Source organism: Protomyctophum bolini (genome assembly GCF_963924005.1).
Source record: "Protomyctophum bolini genome assembly, chromosome: 22".
NCBI classification, from domain to species: domain Eukaryota; kingdom Metazoa; phylum Chordata; class Actinopteri; order Myctophiformes; family Myctophidae; genus Protomyctophum; species Protomyctophum bolini.
The window spans coordinates 35948416-35973714 of record NC_137883.1 but is presented as its reverse complement, the minus strand read 5'-3'; the positions used below and the strand labels follow the sequence as shown (position 1 = coordinate 35973714).

The following is a 25299-nucleotide window of genomic DNA, read 5'->3' as shown; positions in this document are numbered from 1 at the left end:
TAATGTCCATGTCAACACAGTGTCTTTAGACAAAGGGCCCTTCATGCAAGGCAGCGTAGCCCTTAATGTCCATGTCAACACAGTGTCTTTAGACAAAGGGCCCTTCATGCAAGGCAGCGTAGCCCTTAATGTCCATGTCAACACAGTGTCTTTAGACAAAGGGCCCTTCATGCAAGGCAGCGTAGCCCTTAATGTCCATGTCAACACAGTGCAGCGCCAAAAAACCTTGCTTGCTACTCAAGTTCTTTTGACCTAAAATAAATGCAGTGGCATTTTATTTTCAGCAGCCGTCAGCACGACGAGTCACCATCTAACTGTGGCCCGCTATTCTATGCTCCTTCATCAGGGATGTCAGCTCCTCTGAAGGTGATGTCAGCTCCTCTGAAGGTGTCCGGGCTGTTTGTGGAAGATGCTCGGCCCTGTTCTCTCTATACTGCATTTCATGGGTTTCTGGCTCCATCTCAAAGAGCAGAGCCTATTTATGACAAAAAATGTCTACAGGCAGCCTCTGTAGACATTTTTAAAGCACAGCTCAAGACCCACTTCTACAACATTGCTTTTAATTTATTGATCTTTTATTTTTTGTTATTCATGTCCTCACTGTATTGCATTACTGCTCTTGTGTTTTTTTTAATGTTCATGCCTTGCTTTTCTTTTTTCTCCATTGCTCTGCACTTTGAGCTGCATTTCATGTCATGAAAGGTGCTGTACAAATACATCTTTATTTTATTTATTATTTAACCCATTTAGACCTGAGGACGATTCTACAAATGCCTTCTAAATCCTGACATTCATTCATATTTCATAAGATTTGCGCCACATTTTCACGATCTTTCAAAAATATAGCAGACCTACAAGTTAGTGCAGCGCTATGAGCTTGTAGATCTGCTATTTTCCAACAGCTAAAGCATAACATAATAATGCTTAAAACACCAAAAGGGGTTCCCGCCAAAAATGTGTTAAAAACTTTATACAAAGTAATAAATCACAACAAAGAATAGGCCTGGTAATTTATCATGAACATAAAGAGAAAGTGATCAGAGAAAACCTTTTTTTATTAATTTATTTTATTTTTATCCCACGATTTTGTAACCCATTTTTCACCCCTGTGTCAATCATCTAATGTGATCCTGGGCTCTACACACCCTCCACCAACCTAGTCCCCATATATGGGGGACAAGGGGAGACCAACCTAGTCCCCATATATGGGGGACAAGGGGAGAGCAACCTAGTCCCCATATATGGGGGACAAGGGGAGAGCAACGGACTTGAACTCATGCTTCCTTCATGCCTGAGTTTCCAAGTGTCTCCTTTATACCTGACAGGGGGGAGTTTCCCTGGTTGGACGTATAGCGCGTGGAAGGAACACGTTATTCCAACCAGTTCCTTTCCCCTCCATCAGGCGCCCCGGCTGGCCAGGGGGAGGCAGTTAACCTTTTTTTTTATTGGGTGAAGTTCTCCGGGTGAAGTTCTCCGGGCCGACTCCATTAGTGGGTGGAATGTATTTTCTCCCCGAAACCTCTCGTGAAATCCATGTTTGGCACGGCCCCAAACCCTTGACCCCCCACGAAATGACCAGGTTTTACAAGCCAACGTTAACTAAATGCCTTAGGGGTGAACGTGGGAACGGCCGAAAGCTGCCAAGGCCACGCATGTGACAAAAAGAAAGCTGCCGGCGAAGAGTTTGGGTCTCATTGATTATTCTGATGGTGAGAGAGGAAGGAAGAGAACCCTTAAAGTGCTTCATAATTGGATAATTAGAAACCTGATCAAACCTCCACACTCTCTGGTTGGATTCATTATAGCCTACACAGGCCTTTGCCAGCCAGTATAAAAAAGGAGCCGTTTTGCCTGGTGAGTTTTGGCTTCACCTGATTTTAATATACAACTGTCAATGATTCCTTGAGTGTAGATTTGAGCTCTGGTCCATCATTCATAGCCCTAATGCAATTGCTGCCATTGGACTATGTTGTCTTCCTGACCTCGCAGGAAATGCAGACCAGCCTCTGATCCTCTGTTATTGTTAAATAAATATAAAGAACTTTTTACTCACCAATACAAACTTTTAGTTATACGTGTGGTGGGGGGGGGGGGGGGGGGGCTCAGAGTGCGTCCACTAAGAAAAGTATAGGCTTTCTAATAACAGCCTTTGTATTGGTGAGTATAGGTTAAAAGTCAGTGTAATTCTGGCCAGCCCCATTGTCTGTGCTGTGTGTTGTTGACTTAATGCAGATCACTTGAAGGCCAGTCACAGTTCGACACCAGGTGGTTAAACCCACTCTCTACCATCTCCCCCTCACCCCTGGCACCTTCCCCTATAAGTGAAGATGTATCTGGTAATAATCAAACATATAACTGTTTTGCAGAGATACAGATCATTGCAATGGCTCCCTTCAGCCGAAGTGCAGTTACAGAGTCTTTTAAGCATCATGGATGAGCAGGTTTCAGAGAGCAAGGGAGGAGCCAAGATTACTCAAACAAATCCGACAGGAGCTCAGGAGAGCCCCCCCCCCCCCCCCCCCCCCCCTGTCAGGTGAAAAGAAGCAGCTTGGACTCCTCATTCATGGAAGGAGGCATGAGGTCAGTCTGCATGCTGCCCCTGGGCCCGGGCAGAGCTAGAGATGTGTGTGGGGGAGTTGACAGGGTCGGGTCGCAGCGTAACGGACCCCTGGACCCCTGCGGTGTCGCGTGTGAACTGGTGACAGACGGCTAACGTTGCTGCTAGCGCTAACCATGTGTCCGCTAACGTTGCTGCTAGCGCTAACCATGTGTCCGGCATAATGATGGATTCTGTCACATGCTATGTCTATACTATCCCATTCTGACCTGAGATCAGATTCATACGAGGTTTCCACTGGACACACACTGGTCTGATTAACCCATTCTGACCTGAGATCAGATTCTAAAAATGTCAGTCGTTCTTCGTTCTTCACTCGGTGGCGCGCTATGAGCTTGTAGATCTGCTATTTTTCAATAGCTAAAGCATAACATGATGCCAACACCAAAATGGGTGCCCGGTCAGAATGGGCTATATAGTCAATGGTGGAAAGTATTTGTACTTGAGTATCTACAATTTCCAATACTATACGTAGTTCTACTCCACTATGTCTCTGATCCAAATATTGTACTTTTACTCCATTGTACATTCGTGTGAAAACTTTAGTTTGTTACTTTGTAGATTTTGATTATTACAAAACATTAACCACACCAGCCCGATATACTGTACATTGCGGCCATTTGAAAATAGCAGATCTACAAGCTCACAATGCTGCATGCACGCACACACACACACACACGCACGCACGCACGCGCATGCGCCACACACACCCACACACAGCAGCAATGTAATGGTGACATCAGACATCAGTGTGATGAAGAATTGAAGATCCTGAAAGTCATTTTAACCGATTATAACCGCCTCCAATATTATTAATGACTTAGTATTTTGACTTGAGCCAATGAGCCTACAGTACCATCTCAAAATGATGACTTACTGTAAAGCCTAGTATCTCAACATAATGAGAAAAACCTTCTACAAAAGAATGACTTTTACCAGCTAAAGATAATAACCTAGCAGTTTGACCTACGTATATATCTCAAATTAATGACTATTTCAAAAATGTTACAGTTGATGAAGTTTCTCATTATTCTGAGATACTGTCATTTCGAGCAAGTCATTATTTTGAGATATATTCCTACTAACTCATAGTTTTGTGTTTCTTTTTTAATTCAACATTTTCTCTCCACACATACTGTATATATGGTCCAACCATGGGTTCTAAAAGTCCATTATGAAAGCAATGAGGTTTCACAATTAACATTTAAGCTATACTAATTATTACGTTTCTCATAGCATGGCATGGATGCACCTGGGACGTATCCTCAGTGATGTATCCTGAGGTCAACGGGGTTTCGGGTCTCTCAACATCACACCCCTCACTCAGGCGACCCAGCCGGGAGTGATCAAGTCCCGACTTCCGTCCCAGTAGCGTATACCCTCAATCAGTCCCACTAGGGACAAACCAGGGGCACACAATCCGTTGGAACTACTCCAGAACTACTCTGCCAGGGCTGGGAGGTACGCTTCTGGCACATGGAGGGACTAGGCTCTGTGGGTTGTCTCCTGTCCGGGCCCCTCTTACGTCTCACCAGGTCCACTCCTGCTCTCACCAGGAGTAGAGAGAGGACCTGTGCGTTGCACCAGAGTCCCAGCACCAGACAGTTCATCCAGGAGTGGTGGGCAATGGTTCCGCAGGGTCATGGTGCTGCGGTTCCGCTTGCTGCTTGCATGGCCCTCCCAAAGGCCTCACCGAGGGTTTGTTGGGCTTCCTCCTCACGGAGGACACAGGCTGGGAGCGCTAACCCACACTGCTCACCTCCTCACGGAGGACACAGGCTGGGGCGCTAACCCACACTGCTCACCTCCTCACTCACGGAGGACACAGGCTGGGGGCGCTAACCCACACTTCTCACCTCCTCACTCACGGAGGACACAGGATGGGGCGCTAACCCATACTGCTCACCCGGGTGCCGTCTACATTCCGGCTGTCACCCGTCTCTCCGGTGGTCACCAGACTATACCTGGTTGTCACATAATAGTCTATTCCTATGAGTCTCATCATTATATTTCCCAACACACTGGCGGAAATGCTCTCCCACCCCCCACTCAAGCCAGAATGTAGAGTGACAATCATAGGTGTGGTATGTGGTCTGGTAAAAAAAAGTGGGGGTATCTGGCTGGGGCGTGGACGGCCTGGCTGTCTTGGGTTTCAGGCTTCAAGGATGATGATAACGACACAGACACAGCTGCTAGGGTGGAATTTATAGGAGGAGGAGGAGGCTCTGAGCTGTTCAGTTGCAGGGTAGACCTCAGTGCTTCATGTAGAAATATCCATCAGGAGGAGTGAAGATATACCAGCCTACAGTACATGCTGACAGATTGGCACAGATATTATTTCACTACGGCAGATCCTGACCAAATTCTGTGGAGCTAAAACATGGGACTGTACAATGAAAAGGGGTAATAAATAATAATGGATTATTACCTTTTGTGGTGTAAACTATACTGTATATGTTATACTGTACGTCTTCTGGTTGTGATTGTGTGCCTTAATTGGAAATTTGGAATGTGTTCCTAAACCTTTGTGTTACTGTTAAAATGTCAAGGAACAAACACCATGGGGGAAAATGCATTTTCTTTAAGCCAATGTAATTTGGTTCATATACTGTACTAATGCATGAGGTGCATTAGTATAATTGTTATTACACTAATCAATATACAATTTTTGCTGCTCTCAATTCTATTATACAAGCTCAGACAAATGTTGTTTTTCTCCCAAATTGAGATAATGAACATTTACAAGGAAACACTACATCAATATTCTTCAATTATTCATAACACAGAATTAAGACAAACAATGTTTGTACAGTACTCATGTTGTACATTACAAGCTAAGTAATGAAGTTTAAGGCCTAACGTACGTTAATGTACAGTGCTCATTTACAGTATACATTTGTATACTTGAAGTTTGTAGGAAATGTAACCGAATTATTTGGCTATAACGTAGATTTGTACAAACTCTTGAGTTAAAGTAGCACCCCATCAGTGTTATAGGCAGTAAGATATTACCATAATAGTATTGCTTTCCCCGGTAACTACATATAGTGTAACTTATTACAATCAGTTTTTGAGCTAGATGGATATATATTACACCTATGATTTATTATACTCCCTAATAGGAGGCTGTTAAAATGCTAAATAAGAGCTGATTTACAACCCATCAACAGGTTGTGACGTGACACGTTGTTACTTTGTAGATTAGTTTTTTTCTGAAGTATACCTTGCCCTCTCGTGAAATGACGTATAAAGGTGAGGTGGGTTTGCAACAAAAGTACTAATAATATAACTTGTAATGTAACTAGTTACTTTTGACAGTGGCGTCAACTCCGTGGGTTCAGAGGCGCAAATGAACCCACTGGCATTTTGGCAAAATATATCAATATGCAGTTCATAGCTAGGAGAAACACTTTCCTCGTACTTAAAATGGTACGTCAATAAGCGACCGCCACAAAGCGACTGCTTTACTGTTTATCATTGTATCATGTTGAAATGTTGCTGAAACAATTTAATGTGTTCTTCGTTGTGAACTGAAACACTGTTCATTAACAAACTGTACGTTTTTTTTCCACCGCTGGGGGGGGGGGGGGTGGCTGGGGGCGTGGCTGCATCTACCCACTGCCGTTATAAGAACCTTCCGCCACTGACTTTTGATACCAAGTGTATACTGTGTAACTCCTCCTGAGTGACTTATTGGCCAACAACACACCGGCACAATAAAAGTATCCTTCACGTCACAGCCCGTGATGTAGGAGTCCAATCACTTCTCTCCTCACCTCCCGTGATGTGTGTTTTTCAGGGAGGAGGTCGGAGAGCCTCAGACTCAACACATGCACATCAAAGAGGGAGGAGGAGGAGGAGGAGGAGGGGCTGATGGCCGCCGTGGTGCGTCAACTCAGACAGGCGGACAGCTCAGCAAACCGGCCCCCAAAGACATCCCCCGTGATATGATGTTCATAGGTCAGCGTCACGTCACATCACGTCATACTCTTAACCCATTCTGACCTGAGATCAGATTCATACGAGGTTTCCACTGGACACACACTGGGTCTGATTAACCCATTCTGACCTGAGATCAGATTCTAAAAATGTCAGTCGTTCTTCGATTTTTCAAAAATAGCAGACCTACAAGCTCGTAGCGCGCCACTCGGTGGCGCACTATGAGCTTGTAGATCTGCTATTTTTAAATAGCTAAAGCATAACGTAATGCTAACACCAAAAGGGGTTCCCGCGCAAAATGGGTTAATATGGCATTGCTTTATACTGTTTGAATAATACACTGTATAATGTGCAATTATGCATGGGAGGCACATGTCTGAAATCATTCCATCATTTCCTATACTCCTTGCTTTAAATTAATAAAGTGGCCAGGGTAGTGCCTGCGTTTGGATTCTGTATTTTTGAGTGTCTTAAGTACCAGGTCTTATTCCCTAACGTGAGTAAACTAAAGACCTGGAGGCGTGATCATCAATGCCATTTGGCTATTCTGATCAGTGGCCAAAGAGCATTGATCATCACGCCTCCAGGTCTTTAGTTTACTCAAGTTATAGGGAATAAGACCTGGTACTTAAGACATGCAAAATACAGCCCATATAGAATGTTACGGTACAACCAGTAAGACGCCCGAGGGCGAGAAGATACGTCGCCCCCTAAAGGACGAGGTCGCGTTGCACGCAACCACCTGGGTGACATCACACTGCTGGGCGAGTGCTGGCGCTTTGGCATGTGGGGGGGGGGGAGGTCAGTCAGATCAACAAATGGAATGAATTCTGTACGGGCCATGATTATAATATGGACCGTGTCTTGAGCATGCATTATAGATTTGATGTGGTCAGATCAACATATTATGGATCAGGTCAGCTCCATAAAATACAAATGTAATTGATATAAATATTTGTTTAAAATCTCTATGGGGAAAAAAATGAATGGCAGATTTTCCAGTGGGTCTAGAAAACCACGCCCACCGCTATGCCCTATATCCTACCCCAACCTCCCAAAGATCAGAGTGGCCGTGTGCGTGTGTGCGTGTGTGCGTGTGTGTGTGTGTGTGTGTGCGTGCGTGAGCACACACAGTGTCCACATACGTAGATGCCAAGGAGGGACGACACGTCCATAAATGTAAACCTTCTCTCTCTGGTATTTTTAGAGGACATGAGATCATACTGTCCCTGCAGGAAGGGGGAGGGTCACTCACTCTGTGGGCGAGTGAATCACGTGAATACTGTAGATGTTAAACATTTATTGGGCACATTCGCGGCGGTACAGTACGTGTCACCACCTAAATCACGCGTGGTTTGGCTGTCTTGTCACCTAAATCACGTGTGGTTTGGCTGTCACCTATAAATCACGCGTGGTTTGGGCTGAACTGGAGGTTGCTCAAGGTGTCATCTCCTCTGGGTGTCAAGGTGTCGATCTGGCACCTTGACAAGAGAAACACTGTATCTCTGACTATCTATGGAGGTGACAACATACTGTACTGTACTGTACTGTACGGTAGCTGTGCCCTGGTTTACTTCACTGTCTGTCCATGTGGCTTTTCCCACTATTATTATTATTATTATAGGCAATACTGATGATGATATCACTTATAAAAGAAATCTCATTGTGTAAGAAATGTTTGTGAAAGCATCCCTACGATAGCCTATATTGTCAAAGTGTCACTTTTTCGTTGTCACCTTATAGAAAGGTCACAGATCCAGACTTCGAGTCACATTTTTTTATTTTTTTATCCCACGATTTTGTAACTCATTTTTCACCCCTGTGTCAATCATCTAATGCAGGGGTAACCAACCGGGGGTTCGCGAGCTACCGGTAGCTCGCGGGAACGTTTCCAGTCGATCGCGTCAGACCCATTGGAATAATGTCAGTGCCGCTCGTCACATGCAAATTAATTTTGAGCAGAGCGCTGTGGCTCTGAGTTTGAGAATAGACCCCATCGTCCAAGGGTGTGTGTGTGCGTGTGTGGTGGGGAGGTGGTATCTTAGCAACACTGAATGATCTGTCCCATTGGTCGTGTGCTCGTATCATGAGCCAATGGCTGCAGCTCTGAGCTTCCCAGACCCAGGTTCACATCTCATGCTGTAAAGAGAACTGACAGGTCAGCCACAGGGCTGCTACCATATTAGCAGCTGTGAGCGCTCTTCTCTTCTCGTGAAGAAAGCAGGACAGAGTTGTCAAATAAATCCCGCCGTCATTCATACTGTATTTATTCTCCGACCCGACATTAAAATACGGAACAACGTGCGTCCCGCGTATCAGTTCATTACGGGGCTCGTGACAGGCTGCAGACACTTGAGGTGGGACTACTAGCCGATAGCGCCGCTGCTCCTTCAGTTTTCGTTGTTCGTTGTTATAATGTTTTTTATTATTGGGATTTGATCATTGATGCAAATTCTAAACATATGGATGCAGCTGCAGAAGTTGTGTTGCTTAAAGGAATGCATAGTTGCGTTCTCCTCAACTGCTGCGCAGCAACAACAAAAATATAAAAATGAGAAACATATACTGAATATACCAGTCTGCAATGCAAACTAATAGGCGAGTGCACTCCAGGGCATATGCAAAGGGAAAGAATGACTTCTGTCCGTGACAATAATCAATGCTACAGTTTGAATTCTGTACACATGCACACATAGAGCAAAAAATATGATAAATATGAAATATGAAAAGTTGTTGAAGTACAACGCATGAGTCAAGTAGCTGCTTTTGTATCAAACCCTTTCCTCTTTACTGAGCCTACTGTCATTGAACTGCTGTCCGATAAAATGCAGGATGTGTTTGCATTAACTTCAGATATTTAAATGGAGATTATTGGATTAGTAAGTGACTGTCACCTGCAGGTCAGAGCTAAAGAGAAGGAATTTTGGTCTCTTGTGAGCAGAGAAGTATCCCCTGATTGTGTCGTGTGCACTGAAGCTACATGCCTACTTTGGTTCCACGTACTTATGTGAAATGGCCTTTTCACAAATTAAAATAATAAAATCCAAGTTTAGAACTCGTATGACTGACTCACATCTTAATGACACCCTCAGACTGGCAATCACTAAATATGAACCAGATTTCAAAACGCTTGCAGATAAAGTGCAGTCACAGCAGTCTCATTAAAGGTGGGCTGACCCTGAGAGTATGTCACCATATCTGTGCAAATATATATGGTCAAGTTATGCCTATGTCATTTGAACATCTGCCAATGTGAATATTCATTGAAATGAGAAACAAAATATTTCTAATACTAATTATTTCTAATTTGTCTTAATATTATTTGACATTGATAATATAACTTACTATAAGTATTTATTCTAATTTAAGCTTTAGTCTTTGTGTGGATGTGTGCACATGCATTGAGCCTGTCAGAAATAGCAAAAAAACAAGTGTTTTTTCTAACACGTTTTAGTGGTAGATCTTGGCTTACAATTGGGAATAAAATGGGCTCTTGGGCTTGAAAAGGTTGGTTACCACTGATCTACACGTTGTGTTCTATTCATTCACACACAGACACACAGACATCAAAGGGGGCTTCAGCCCCTGCCCTTTTACCCGTCTGTAAAACAACTGCCCTCTCCAGACCACGAATGCAGCGTTTGCTACATGGTGGAAGAAATGCAAAATGCCCTCCTCTCCTTTCCATGCCATTCCAGAAGGCCGCAGTCTCGTGAACTTACGTCTCCTGAACTTAAACACAGCATTTTGCGTTGAACAAATTTGTTTAGAAATCCATGTCGTTATACCGCATCTCCACTAGCTAAAGATTGCTGGGTTGCGCCCCGAAAATATCTAATCTACAAGCTCTCAACGTGACACGTTGTGAGCTACCTGGTTGGTTGGTTGGTTAGTAGCATATTCTTGTCTCAAAGATTAAGCCATGCATGTCTAAGTACAAACAGTGAAACTGCGACATGAGTCCATATTTATCATTACCAATGTTATCGGTCGGTCAATAGCTTTCTGTTTGTTTCTCTATCACAGTTACTGACATGTGGATGAAACAGCAGACGCAGGACATCGACTCTGCTTTGGACCCGGAGAGCAAAGACCGCTCGTCTGAGAAACTGCAGCCGCCGTCTGTGTCCGTGAGCCATCACCAACACCACTGAGGGGAGGAGATTGTGTTTTCAGCCAGGTTGGCATTTAATGCTCCTCCCACCTCCGGTGAACTCTCACATTTCTGACATTGAGGCACAAGAACACTTTGGTCACTTTTATTTTTTTTATATAAAGTATATTTATTGTTTTTTCACTTGGGTGACTTTGTGAGTGTGTGTTGGTGTTTCTCGCTTATCAAATCAAGGAGACAACAAGAGAAACAAGACTACAGATATGTAGTAATGCCCCATTTAGACTGCAGTCACAGCCAGTCAAATATTTTCCCCCGACCGTTCACACTGCATCTGCAATGAGATTTGAATCAGACTTGAAACCACCTCTGAATGTGGCTCAAGTCGCATTTGTAAAAATCGGATTCCAGTCTGGATGTGGCACGGATCTGATTCAGATTCTTTTTTTTTCTTCTCAAAAACGTTTGAAGCGCAATTAATAATTTGTTAATAATAGTAATAATAATAATAATAAAACTTTATTTGTATAGCACCTTTCATGACATGAAATGCAGCTCAAAGTGCTTTACAGAGCAATGGAGAAAAAAAAAGAAAAGCAAGGCAAAGACATTAAAAAACAAGCAGTAATGCAATACAGTGAGGACATGAATAACAAAAAATAAAAGATCAATTAAAAGCAATGTTGTAGAAGTGGGTCTTGAGCTGTGCTTTAAAAATGTCTACAGAGGCTTCCTGAAGAAGGCACAGTGGGAGCTTGTTCTATGCCGTCGACCCGTAGAAGCAAAAAGCTGCTTCCCCGTATTTTTAGAGGTTTGGGCTGTGTCATGATAACTCCAAGTGTTGGTGAGATTCATACCTCCAAATATAGTTGCTCTGTGGATTTATTTTTAAATTCACGTCTCCCCAAGAATCTCCTTTAGTTCACTTTAGTATGTGTGCCAAAAGTGTGCCTTTGAGCCCTGCTTTACAGTGAAACTCAACAGGGAGACTATCTTACGTCATACATATATATTCTTTTTAATCTATGGAGCAACTATTGGACAACAGACACGAATATGTGTAGTTACATTGTGGCATGGAAACCACACAGCTCAAAGCTCCACCACTAAACATAATATGTCTTTGCACTTTAAGTAATCTGGTGTGGTGAGTTATTATGAATAATAGTCAGGTTTTCTTTTTCTTTCTTTTCAGTTAACCCATTTAGGCCTGACGTCGAAGTTAAAAAAATGTCTGAAATACCTCATGTTTCTCTATCAGTGGTGCTCAATATTTCATGTCGAGGACCCCCAGAATGATGTGTATTTGGCCGCCGACCCCCATCTGAAAATATGTTGTTCCAGAGACCTCCCCAGAAGCAAATGTATGAGTTAAAAATGTTCCCTCTGAAAGAATATATATTCAAAGATTTGCACCACATTTTCACGATATTAAAAAAATAGCAGACCTACAAGCTCGTAGCGCTGCACTCGGTGCTGTGCTATGAGCTTGTAGATCTGCTATTTTTCAACGGCTAAAGCATAACATAATGCTTAAAACACCAAAGGGGTTCCCGCCCAAAATGGGTTAAATATTGGTCCGGGTTGCGTGGTCCGGCTTTTATTTGCTACCTGGCACATTCTTATTAATAAAAATAAATATTTTATTGTTTAATTAAAGAATATAACATTATTTAATACAACTATAATACATTTCAACATTTTATTACTAAATGATATAATATTATTTAGGGTTAGGGTTTATATAATTGTATAACACTATAACAATAATATAAGTTTGTGGTCCGTCTTTTTGATTGATTGAAATATTTATTAACAGTTTGCAGAATTACAGTACATTTTAAGCACAAACTCAATACAAAGACTGTTGACTGTGAGTGGACGACACCATGAAGCATTACACTTGTTTACATCAGGGTCTAGTTACTAGTATGTACCTATAGCCTAGGGTTACAGTAACGATAGTAAATGTTTGGATTTAAATACGTTCTAAAACATAATTATTTATTTTATATAATTGTATATAACATTAATAACAATAATATAAGTTTTGCATTGTGTGCACAATTTCACAGCAATCACAAGATGTGTTCATGATTTACAGATTTTTGTTTGAAACTGAGCACTCCTGCGAACTTTGGAAGCCAATCTTAGCCAATCAGGATGGAGTCTGAGAAATCTGAAAGACACGTTTCGTTGAATGGCTCTAGAGAGACTGTGTACCAATTTGCGTGATGTTTGGACCAAATTTGCAGTTGTACTGTCCAAAAACTTGTTTTGCACAAAGCGGTCTCCTGGTGGCGCTATAACAGGCCGTTCTGGAAATTTTGGGCCAGAGGTTCATCGTTGGCATCCAGGGAGTGTGTGTGCAAAATTTGGCATCGTCCAGGTTAACGGTGCCGGAGATTAGCTCCCCATGCCTTTAGAAACTACAGACAAAACGATTTCCCCTCATTTTACATCTCAATTTACAATATATATGCAAAATAAAGGCTTTGCTGCCATCTGGTGGTGATAACCGCATACGGCACATTGTAGATTAACCATCCACAAAGCTTGATTTTAAAGCAATAATAAACTTAAACTATAATCTAATGGCGTTTCTACTGAGAGACACTAACTGTTATAATGTTTATAGTTGTATACGTTGCTAAACATCATCAATAATCAGTACTGTAGCTGTTGAAAGGTTTTATACGTTATTAAAAGCAGGAATGTCTGTTGTTTACATCGAGTTATAAATAAAGGTTGTTTAGCGCTGAAGTGACCAGATTCTGGTTGAGGTTTCCGGTGTGTAACATTGAAATCCAGTGACCTATCGAACTCTGTGACTGCTAGCCTCCTAGCTAGCTTTTCAAATGATGTAAAAACTAAACGGTACTACATTTGATGTAAAAACTGTTCTTTATTTCAACACATCAAACTATTAGTAGCCTAATTAATTACACAATGAATGGACTGTCCTTTAAAACAACGATAACCCTTAATAATAGCTATAAAGATAAGACAATAATGAATAACTTAAGCTAATGCTCATTGACATAGCGTCCCGTCCCGTGGTGTAGTTTTTAGAGGCTCAGATTGTAGTTCTTCTAGCGTCCAGTGGTGTTTTGGAACATGTCGTTTTTAGAGGGTCAGAATGTAGTTCTTCTAGCGTCCATTGGTGTTTAATAACTCTATGGTGCGTAATTGCGTATGCATGCATGCTTCTCCCTCCAAGAAATGTAGTTCTTCCATCCACCCACATATGGTGTTTGGGAAATGTAGTGTTTGAATGTAGTTCTATGGTCCATCCACATGTTCATATGGGAAATGTAGTCCTGAAATGTAGTTCTTCCATCCACCCTCATATGGTGTATGGGAAATGTAGTGTTTGAATGTAGTTCTATGGTCCATCCACATGTTCTACAGATCTAATTGGTCAATCCACATGTTTTACAGTTCTATTGGTATTCATATGGGAAATGTAGTCCTGAAATGTAGTTCTTCCATCCACCCACATATGGGCTGCGTCCGAAATCATTCCCTATGCCCCATATAGTGCACTACTTTGAGGTTCCGCCATTTTGTTATAGTGTCCGAATATGTAGTGAGCATTTTTGCACCCTAACGTAGTGGACTGAAGTATCCCACAATGCACCGGGAATTGTAGGGAGCATCCGATGGTCACTACAAAAACACAGCGAAGCAAATCTGCCCCATAATGCATTGCGCAAGCTCGCTCTTGAGCGCACATGCACGCGTTTGCGCACGTGCGCTGCTTCTGCATGCATGCGCTCATTGCGCTCCAACTCAGAAGAGGCAGAAGTTGAACCAGCGAAAGAAATCAACACAAATGTACTTTTTAAACTTTCGTTTTCCCCTCTTTTCTTCCCTGGCGGATCTCGAAGCTACAGATCTCGAGACAAATGATCTGTGCATTTATTTGAAATTGTTTTATTTTATTTATAATAAATCTACTCGTTTGCAATAGTATTACTAATCTGATTCATTGTATCACCCAGGCCCAGCGCATGACGTTAGGAGAGCAATCAGTTGCTTGCTGTAGAATATATTTGTGAGATTCTTTATCACAAACGTAGGCTAAATACATGCATGTGAGACACATATTAATTGTGTCCGAACATATGTTTTATTAATATTCATTCATTCCTGCCATGAATATGCTATCTAACATTATTTCATTGAATTGCGATAAATGCATTAAAACTTCATTGTGTAGGCAGTCATTTATTGGACTGCTGTTTCTGTTAACACCAAACGTCCGTATTGTGAGCAGAGCTTGTAGATCGGCTACTTTTGGTAATTCTTTACCAAAAGTACCCAAGTAAAAGTATACAAGCTCACAACACGGACGTTGCGCGTTGCTTAGATCGGCGATTTTTGCCGTATCCCCCCCGCCCCAGGATTAGCGGGGGTTCATGTGGTTAAGATTAAATCATGCTGCTGATATTTTCATATATTGTCAAGGTTGTGCACTGTTTTCCCATAACAATGGGCCTATGATTATTATCAATAAATTAATATTAGACTATATCCATTATCCTAAATAACCTTTTTATCATAGATATTTAGGCCTAAATGCCTGCAAACATATTTTCATTAACCTATTTAAAAATAACTTTACGAACTGTCCTTGCAGGGAGGTGACAGCCAGACTTATTTGATACAGTCTGTTCCTAGCGGAAATTCAGCAGCAGCGTTTTGATTGGTTTCTTGTAGTCAGTTGATTCTTCATATCCAAATGAGTGAAACGGCCGGGATGATTTGTTTATTTTTCAAACAGTTCTTTATGAGGCGATCTGAAAAAACCTAATGGGGATTTCATGCAAATAAAAAGTACATGAACCCGCGGAACTACAGCGCCCTCTATCGATATTGACGTCAGAGTCGGTGCTCCCCATACAGGGAGTATTGTCCGAAATCATCACTATAGAGTCCACTAGAATCTGGATCCCTGTATGGGGGATAGGGAGTAGGGAACAACCCTAGCAATTCGGACGCAGCCATGGTGTTTGGGAAATGTAGTGTTTGAATGTAGTTCTATGGTCCATCCACATGTTCATATGGGAAATGTAGTCCTGAAATGTAGTTCTTCCATCCACCCACAGGGTGTATGGGAAATGTAGTGTTTGAATGTAGTTCTATGGTCCATCCACATGTTTTACAGATCTAATTGGTCAATCCACATGTTTTACAGATCTATTGGTATTCATATGGGAAATGTAGTCCTGAAATGTAGTTCTCCCATCCACCCACATATGGTGTTTGGGAAATGTAGTGTTTGAATGTAGTTCTATGGTCCATCCACATGTTTTACAGATCTAATTGGTCAATCCACATGTTTTACAGATCTATTGGTATTCATATGGGAAATGTAGTCCTGAAATGTAGTTCTTCCATCCACCCACATATGGTGTTTGGGAAATGTAGTCTTTGAATGTAGTTCTATGGTCCATCCACATGTTCATATGGGAAATGTAGTCCTGAAATGTAGTTCTTCCATCCAATGGTGTATGGGAAATGTAGTGTTTGAATGTAGTTCTATGGTCCATCCACATGTTCATATGGGAAATGTAGTCCTGAAATGTAGTTCTTCCATCCACCCACAGGGTGTATGGGAAATGTAGTGTTTGAATGTAGTTCTATGGTCCATCCACATGTCCCATTGGCGGGAGGGACGCCGGATGCGTCCCATAGTTGGGAGGGACGCCGGATGGCGTCCCATAGTTTGGAGGGACGCTGATGACGTCCCATAGTTGGGAGGGACGCCATCCGGCGTCCCATAGTTGGGAGGGACGCCGATGACGTCCCATAGTTGGGAGGGACGTCGGGTGGTGTCCCATAGTTGGGAGGGACGCTGATGACGTCCCATAGTTGGGAGGGACGCCGATGACGTCCCATAGTTGGGAGGGACGCCATCCGACGTCCCATAGTTGGGAGGGACGCCATCCGGCGTCCCATAGTTGGAAAAGACGCCGTACGGCGTCCCATAGTTGGGAGGGACGCCGATGACGTCCCATAGTTGGGAGGGACGCCGGATGGTGTCCCATAGTTGGGAGGGACGCCGATGACGTCCCATAGTTGGGAGGGACGCCGATGACGTCCCATAGTTGGGAGGGACGCCGGACGGTGTCCCATAGTTGGGAGGGACGCCGGACGGTGTTCCATAGTTGGAAGGGACGCCGGACGGCGTCCCATAGTTGGGAGGGACGCCGATGACGTCCCATAGTTGGGAGGGACGCCGGATGGTGTCCCATAGTTAGGAGGGACGCCATCCGGCGTCCCATAGTTGGGAGGGACGCCATCCGGCGTCCCATAGTTGGGAGGGACGCTGATGACGTCCCATAGTTGGGAGGGACGCCGATGACGTCCCATAGTTGGGAGGGACGCCATCCGGCGTCCCATGGTTGGGAGGGACGCCGATGACGTCCCATAGTTGGGAGGGACGCCATCCGGCGTCCCATGGTTGGGAGGGACGCCGATGACGTCCCATAGTTGGGAGGGACGCCGGATGGTGTCCCATAGTTGGGAGGGACGCCGATGACGTCCCATAGTTGGGAGGGATGCCGGATGGTGTCCCATAGTTGGGAGGGACGCCGGACGGTGTCCCATAGTTGGGAGGGACGCCGGACGGCGTCCCATAGTTGGGAGGGACGCCGATGACGTCCCATAGTTGGGAGGGATGCCGGATGGTGTCCCATAGTTGGGAGGGACGCCATCCGGCGTCCCATAGTTGGGAGGGACGCCGATGACGTCCCATTGTTGGGAGGGACGCCGGATGGTGTCCCATAGTTGGGAGGGACGCCGATGACGTCCCATAGTTGGGAGGGACGCCGGATGCGTCCCATAGTTGGGAGGGACGCCGGATGCGTCCCATAGTTGGGAGGGACGCCGATGACGTCCCATAGTTGGGAGGGACGCCATCCGGCGTCCCATAGTTGGGAGGGACGCCGATGACGTCCCATAGTTGGGAGGGACGCCGGATGGTGTCCCATAGTTGGGAGGGACGCCGAATGGTGTCCCATAGTTGGGAGGGACGCCAATGACGTCCCATAGTTGGGAGGGACGCCGATGACGTCCCATAGTTGGGAGGGACGCCGGACGGTGTCCCATAGTTGGGAGGGACGCCGGACGGTGTCCCATAGTTGGAAGGGACGCCGGACGGCGTCCCATAGTTGGGAGGGACGCCGATGACGTCCCATAGTTGGGAGGGACGCCGGATGGTGTCCCATAGTTAGGAGGGACGCCATCCGGCGTCCCATAGTTGGGAGGGACGCCGATGACGTCCCATTGTTGGGAGGGACGCCGGATGGTGTCCCATAGTTGGGAGGGACGCCGATGACGTCCCATAGTTGGGAGGGACGCCGGATGCGTCCCATAGTTGGGAGGGACGCCGGATGCGTCCCATAGTTGGGAGGGACGCCGATGACGTCCCATAGTTGGGAGGGACGCCATCCGGCGTCCCATAGTTGGGAGGGACGCTGATGACGTCCCATAGTTGGGAGGGACGCCGATGACGTCCCATAGTTGGGAGGGACGCCGGACGGCGTCCCATAGTTGGGAGGGACGCCGATGACGTCCCATAGTTGGGAGGGACGCCGGATGGTGTCCCATAGTTGGGAGGGATGCCATCCGGCGTCCCATGGTTGGGAGGGACGCCGATGACGTCCCATAGTTGGGAGGGACGCCATCCGGCGTCCCATAGTTGGGAGGGACGCCGATGACGTCCCATAGTTGGGAGGGACGCCGGATGGTGTCCCATAGTTGGGAGGGACGCCGAATGGTGTCCCATAGTTGGGAGGGACGCCAATGACGTCCCATAGTTGGGAGGGACGCCGATGACGTCCCATAGTTGGGAGGGACGCCGGACGGTGTCCCATAGTTGGGAGGGACGCCGGACGGTGTCCCATAGTTGGAAGGGACGCCGGACGGCGTCCCATAGTTGGGAGGGACGCCGATGACGTCCCATAGTTGGGAGGGACGCCGGATGGTGTCCCATAGTTAGGAGGGACGCCATCCGGCGTCCCATAGTTGGGAGGGACGCCGATGACGTCCCATTGTTGGGAGGGACGCCGGATGGTGTCCCATAGTTGGGAGGGACGCCGATGACGTCCCATAGTTGGGAGGGACGCCGGATGCGTCCCATAGTTGGGAGGGACGCCGGATGCGTCCCATAGTTGGGAGGGACGCCGATGACGTCCCATAGTTGGGAGGGACGCCATCCGGCGTCCCATAGTTGGGAGGGACGCTGATGACGTCCCATAGTTGGGAGGGACGCCGATGACGTCCCATAGTTGGGAGGGACGCCGGACGGCGTCCCATAGTTGGGAGGGACGCCGATGACGTCCCATAGTTGGGAGGGACGCCGGATGGTGTCCCATAGTTGGGAGGGACGCCATCCGGCGTCCCATGGTTGGGAGGGACGCCGATGACGTCCCATAGTTGGGAGGGACGCCGGATGGTGTCCCATAGTTGGGAGGGACGCCGATGACGTCCCATAGTTGAGAGGGACGCCGATGACGTCCCATAGTTGGGAGGGACGCCGGACGGTGTCCCATAGTTGGGAGGGACGCCGGACGGTGTCCCATAGTTGGGAGGGACGCCGGACGGCGTCCCATAGTTGGGAGGGACGCCGATGACGTCCCATAGTTGGGAGGGACGCCGGATGGTGTCCCATAGTTGGGAGGGACGCCATCCGGCGTCCCATAGTTGGGAGGGACGCCGATGACGTCCCATTGTTGGGAGGGACGCCGGATGGTGTCCCATAGTTGGGAGGGACGCCGATGACGTCCCATAGTTGGGAGGGACGCCGGATGCGTCCCATAGTTGGGAGGGACGCCGATGACGTCCCATAGTTGGGAGGGACGCCATCCGGCGTCCCATAGTTGGGAGGGACGCCGATGACGTCCCATAGTTGCGAGGGACGCCGGATGCGTCCCATAGTTGGGAGGGACGCCGATGACGTCCCAAATTTGGGAGGGACGCCGTCCGGCGTCCCATAGTTGGGAGGGACGCCGGATGACGTCCCATAGTTGGGAGGGACGCCGGATGCGTCCCATAGTTGGGAGGGACGCCGATGACGTCCCATAGTTGTATAAAAAAATACAAAGAGCCATTAAATAACAAACTAAATTCAAAACCTTTTAAGCATTCATAACACAGGCTATATTCAAGATTGCAAACATAAACTGGCCTACTTAGAGGGTGAATGTCAGAGACTTGCTTAAACAACTCGGGTTATGTCTTCTGCTTTGTTCCTTTTTGTTCTTGAGCTCTCCCATCTTCTTTTCTTTCTCTTTCTTGAGCTTTGCCATCTTTTCTTTCTCTTTCTTTGGCTCTGCCATTTCCCTTCTTTCTCTCCTTTGAGCTTTTAGCTGCCATCTTCATGATCACAGTCAGGGACATGTTGTTGCTCCGTTCCTTAGGGGCGGACATGGCCTCGACGACCTGCTCAGCGATGCTGGGGCTGGTCTTCTTTGGTCGTGGAGCTGCTGCCTTCATGTCCGGGGCTGGAGAGAAGGATGGTGGCTTTTGTATGAGTGGCTCTTCCACCACTCTGCTCAGCTTGGGCCTCTCACCAACAGCTGATTCTTCAGCTGAGCTGCTGATCATATCATCTTGTAGACCTGCCTGCATTTCCTGTGTTCCCTGCAGAGCCTCATCACCATTGTCACACTCATGAGCACCAACAGAGACCCCAATAATATGAAATATGACATCACAGTCATCGGAATACTCAATATCATATGTGACATCACCATCATGGCACTTTTGACACCGATTGTTTGGAAAATACTTGTGCATGAGATAGTCATGAATTGTTTTCAAAGTGACTACTGGAGGTTCATCATCCAACCAGTAATCCATGTTCAAATTAACAAAGAGTCAGTTAAATGTGCTCGTTGTTACCAATACTGGGTTTCCTCTGTATTGGTGGCCGTGCGCCGCTGAAACACACCCACTTTGTTGGTCGGTGAGGATGATCTCCGACTGGCAAGCGGTTCCGTCCGGCCCTGAAGATCTGCTGCTGTGGCCGTGTGGCGACAGTGCTGCCGATGTCCCCGGTGCACCCCTATAGCTCCGTGTTGCAATCGATCACCACCACCTCACAGCAACTTGTAGAGACGATCGCTCGCAGCTGCTGCCATCTCTGCAGATCCGTCCGGTTCTCACCAAACGCACACACACACACGCCCTGTCTGTGTGTACTGTGTACTGTGTGCCCCACTGGATAAACACTGACCACGGCGCTGACGGTGGTCAGCGCAAAATATGTTCCTTGTTCTGTGTCTTTGCGGCTCGGTCCAGTACCGACCCGATCTCGGCTGGCCTGCTGAAGTGATGACGTCCCCGGTGGCACCCCTGTAGCTCCGGGTGGCAATCAATCGCTTGCTTCAGGTAACAGCAGCAGTCAGCAGAACTTGTTTGTAGAGCAGTGGACGATCAGTCCGCTCCACGCCAACACACAGTCACGCACGCCTTGTCCGTGCGTGTCCAATGTCCTCAAAACAACCCAGCTCGTTTGACTTGCTTCCTATAAACAAGTGTAGAACTAAGGCAGTTTTCAGACCTAATGTAGCGCCCAAATCCTAAATTTGTGGCACTACTGGTTGCCGACAGTGGGGTTGTAGTTAAGACGTGTGCTCCAGGAAGTGATGTCCAAACATGTGCGTAGAGTTGGTATAATGAGGATTTATTATCTGTTTCTGCAGGCCTAGTCACTACAGCATACATATAAATAAATGCAATAAACGTAAATGATACAAACAGCCTCCTAAACACAGTCTGAAAACTGTTTGCCTCTTGTCAGCAACACCTGCTGCTTGATTGAGATCAGATTAAATACCCTTCCAACCTTCACATTGACCACACCCCTCAGTGGACATCATTGGCCACAGTTAGGTGACTCAAATGGCGCTTACACTAAGTATTTACAGTTGGAGGTACAGTATTTTTAATAATCTCTGTCTCCACTGCATGTCTTTGGGACATCAGTTAATATGCAATACATTCATAAATACATATCCTGATATAATAATACATAATTAGACTACATATCCTATCAATAAAAGACTCTTAACTTAAGACTTAACTTATTGAACTATTTCCCAGTTTCCCAGAACATTCTGATAATAATCATATTTGGAACATACATGACATTTCCAAAATAGATATTGATTAATAACAGGTTAATTAATCAACTTAATGATTTACAATCATTTTTTCATAATCATTTAAATGTTTAATTTGTTTATAGGATGATCTGTTGCAGGTCTGGAAGGTCACACAGTAGGCTACATTAAACAATGGACAGTACCCCAGACCAACAGTGGGGGGCAGCAACACGCCAGCTCACTGACAGTTGGCACCGTAGGTTGTCACTTAGAATGCAAAGAAAACAAAACGTTTATCTATCTATCTATCTATCTATCTATCTACTGTCTGTTTCATCTCTTTATAAAACACCTTTGAATTGAACAAGGTGTGCCCTCTTGTAAACAAGTGTAATGCTTTATGGAGTATAAAATGTAACTTCACATTTATGTTGAACCCTTTCATGTATAATTACTCTTCAAAAAACCTCTTTAAAAACCTCTTTAAAAAACACGTTATTTTATACACGGAAATCCATGGTACATTATTCATTCTTTTTGAGTTTTTATGTATTCTTTCTTGTTTTTACAGTCAATGTGTGTTATATGGTTTAGGTCAATCTGATCCAACATTTAAATAAACAGTTATACTAAAAGGTACCGTTTAGACTGTGCATGTTTATGATCTATACTATAGATTCTAAATCTTTAAACAAAAAATATTTTAATACGGTGTTCCTGCCGACAGGAACTCAGAACAGTGTGTGTGCTTCCACCCGGACGAGAGAGAGAGACGGACAGAGTTCCTCACCGTACCTGTCTGTCCGGGTGGAAACAGTAAACAAACAAGGCAAAGTGGATGAGATTCACAGTGGATGAGATTCACAGAAAGTCTCTTAAAAGTTATTAGAATAAACAGCTTATCCTCCATGGAGAAAACCTTTCTTCATAATCTTTAAACGGTATGAACGAGCCTGTGTCTGTGTGACTAAAGAGAATAACGGACAGATTCTCTCGTTGTGAAAACGGGAGGAATTTATTTATTTCATACGGAGTTTGTTTGTTTAGTAAGCTAAGCTAACGCTGAGCTAGCTTCAAGTACACACGTTGCAGGAGGCGTTTCTACCAGAACAAGACGGTATGTTTATGTTTATACTATATACAATAACTAATATATAATATATACACTAAGAATGTGTGTTTTCTACCAGTAGAAGGTAGTTTTTCCACTGTTTCTTTTCCCTTTTCCCCTCCTTTATGATGAATTCCTGTTCTGTTCTTTGTCTATATAGAAGTGTCTAGTACGTCTCTAAATGTTTGATGAATTGAACAAGGTGGACCCTGTGGTAAACAAGTGTAATGCTTAATTGGGTCGTCCACTCACAGTTAACAGTCTTTGTATTGAGTTGTGCTTGAAATGTACTAGAATTCTGCAAACTGTTTCAATCAATCAATCAACCAACCAATACAATAAGAATGTAACAGTGTGTCATGCTTTGTTTATATATTGTCCTGAAAGAAAATGAGGCATTCCAGTATTATTAGTGAACCTGACAAAATAAAACAATGTTTTCATTATTATTAGTAGAAGTAGTAGGGAGCCATCTCTGATCCATTCATTAGAGCTATGGATGAGAGCTAGTAGGCAGCCATCTCTGGTCCAGAGATCTAATGAAGGCACACAGCATATCATTTCCACAACCTAATAACATTGTCTCAAAATGCAATTGGAGGCAAAAGGATCACATTAACAGAGATGTAAATAGGTTTTCAATGTAATGAGTCCCGGGATTCAGGGATGGTCTTTTAGAAATGAGTCCCACTTCAACGACATTGAGTTTGCTTTTTATGTGAAAATGATAACAAGCTAAATAAGCCACTGGCTTGAATCAGCCTCGCTGCGATTTGCAACTCTAGATGTTTTTATAATGGGATGAATCTAGAGTTGCAATACCCTCCATTGACTCCCCATTTATCCAAATTGCGTTGTGTGTTGAACTCGCCAACATTGCAGCTGTAGGGCAACCTTGAATGATACTTTTTCAATCGGCAAAGCGTTTGTTTCATAAAAATCCACTGTAGACATGTTATGAGCTACTTTCTGTCAAGACATTCTGTGCAGGTGATTCTTTTTCAAAGTGTTTGAGTTTGGAAGCACTCGTCGAAGTCACTGAATGGCCCTGCGTACCACCTGAATGTCCACATAATGCAGGAGGCAGCAGCACGACCCGTTAATAAAAATGAGTGCCTCCAAACTCCAGCACTTAGAAAAATAATCACATGCACAGGATTTCTTGACAGAAAGTATCTCATAACATTTCTAGGGTGGATTATGAAATAAACGCTTTGCAGATTGAAAGAGGATAAGTTGAGCTTTCCCTACAGCTGCGATATTGGTGAGTTTAACGTCGTTTATTACAAGCAGATCACAAACGCAATTTGGATAAATGGAGGGTATTGCAACTCTAGATTCATCCCATTATAAAAACATAATGGTCAAATTAATACATTTTATGACCAAAATAAAAATTTAAAGAGAGCAAATCTTCTATTAGAGAGAGAATTACATTAAGATTTTCCACACCATATTGAAGACTGCAAAAGATATTGAGGTGAAAAAGGGCCTTGCGTTGTATTAACCCATTTTCGGAGGGAACCCCTTTTTGGTGTTTTGACCCATTCTGACCTGAGGTTTCCACTGGACAGTGGACACTGGTCTGATGAACCCATTCTGACCTGAGATCAGATTCTAAAAAATGTCAGTCGTTCTTTGATTTTTTCAAAAATAGCATACCTACAAGCTCGTAGCGCGCCACTCGGTGGCGCGCTATGAGCTTGTAGATCTGCTATTTTTCAATAGCTAAAGCATGACATGATGCTAACACCAAAACGGGTTCCCGTTCAGAATGGGTTAAGCATTATGTTATGCTTTAGCTGTTGAAAAATAGCAGATCTACAAGCTCATGGTGCGGCACTCGGTGTCGCGCTCTGAGCTTGTAGATCTGCTATTTTTTTTTAACTGAAAATGTGGCGCAAATCTTTGAATATATATATATATTCTTTCAGAACGTTATTAACTCCAATCTTTGCTTCTGAGAGGTCCCTGGAACTACATATTTTCAGACGGGGGTCGGCGGCCAATTACAGATATGTTTTGGGGTCCTTGACATTAAAATGTTTGATCACCACTGATATATAAACATGGGTTTTTCAGAATACAGTCAGGATTTAGGAGACATTTGTAGAATCTTTTTTCAGGTCTAAATGGGTTAACTATAATTGCATATTCAGGAAGTGCTCTGTGAAAAGATATGTCGCCCAATTGACAAGTCATTACCTTAGAGTATAATACTCTAAGGTCATTACCACAATCAGTTACTCCTTCCTTAGTCACTGTAAGGGCCGATTCATACTCCTATTTTAGAGCCGAATAGAAGTCGGTTCGGCGCTGTAGAGCCTACAATGTGACGTCATTTGAGGTTCGGGGGGGCGGGTACCGTCCTAAAGTCGGCTCTTCGGTGCTACTGAAAATT

The 25299-nt window shown here is 44.7% G+C and overlaps 1 protein-coding gene across 2 annotated transcripts in view; it reads left to right on the top strand.

The window, feature by feature from the left end:
• LOC308309441 (uncharacterized protein) overlaps nt 1-10853 on the top strand; it is a 50598-nt gene extending 39745 nt beyond the window's left edge. Inside the window, exons 4-5 of one of the 2 annotated variants that reach the window (XM_080755285.1) lie at nt 6417-6577; nt 10583-10853. In XM_080755285.1, coding sequence (XP_080611411.1) covers nt 6448-6577; nt 10583-10710 — 258 coding nt within the window. In that variant the 5' untranslated portion in view covers nt 6417-6447 and the 3' untranslated portion in view covers nt 10711-10853. The remainder of the gene's footprint in view (nt 1-6416; nt 6578-10582) is intronic. The other variant, XM_080755283.1, reaches the window with a different exon arrangement.
• The last annotated feature ends 14446 nt before the right edge of the window (nt 10854-25299 follow it).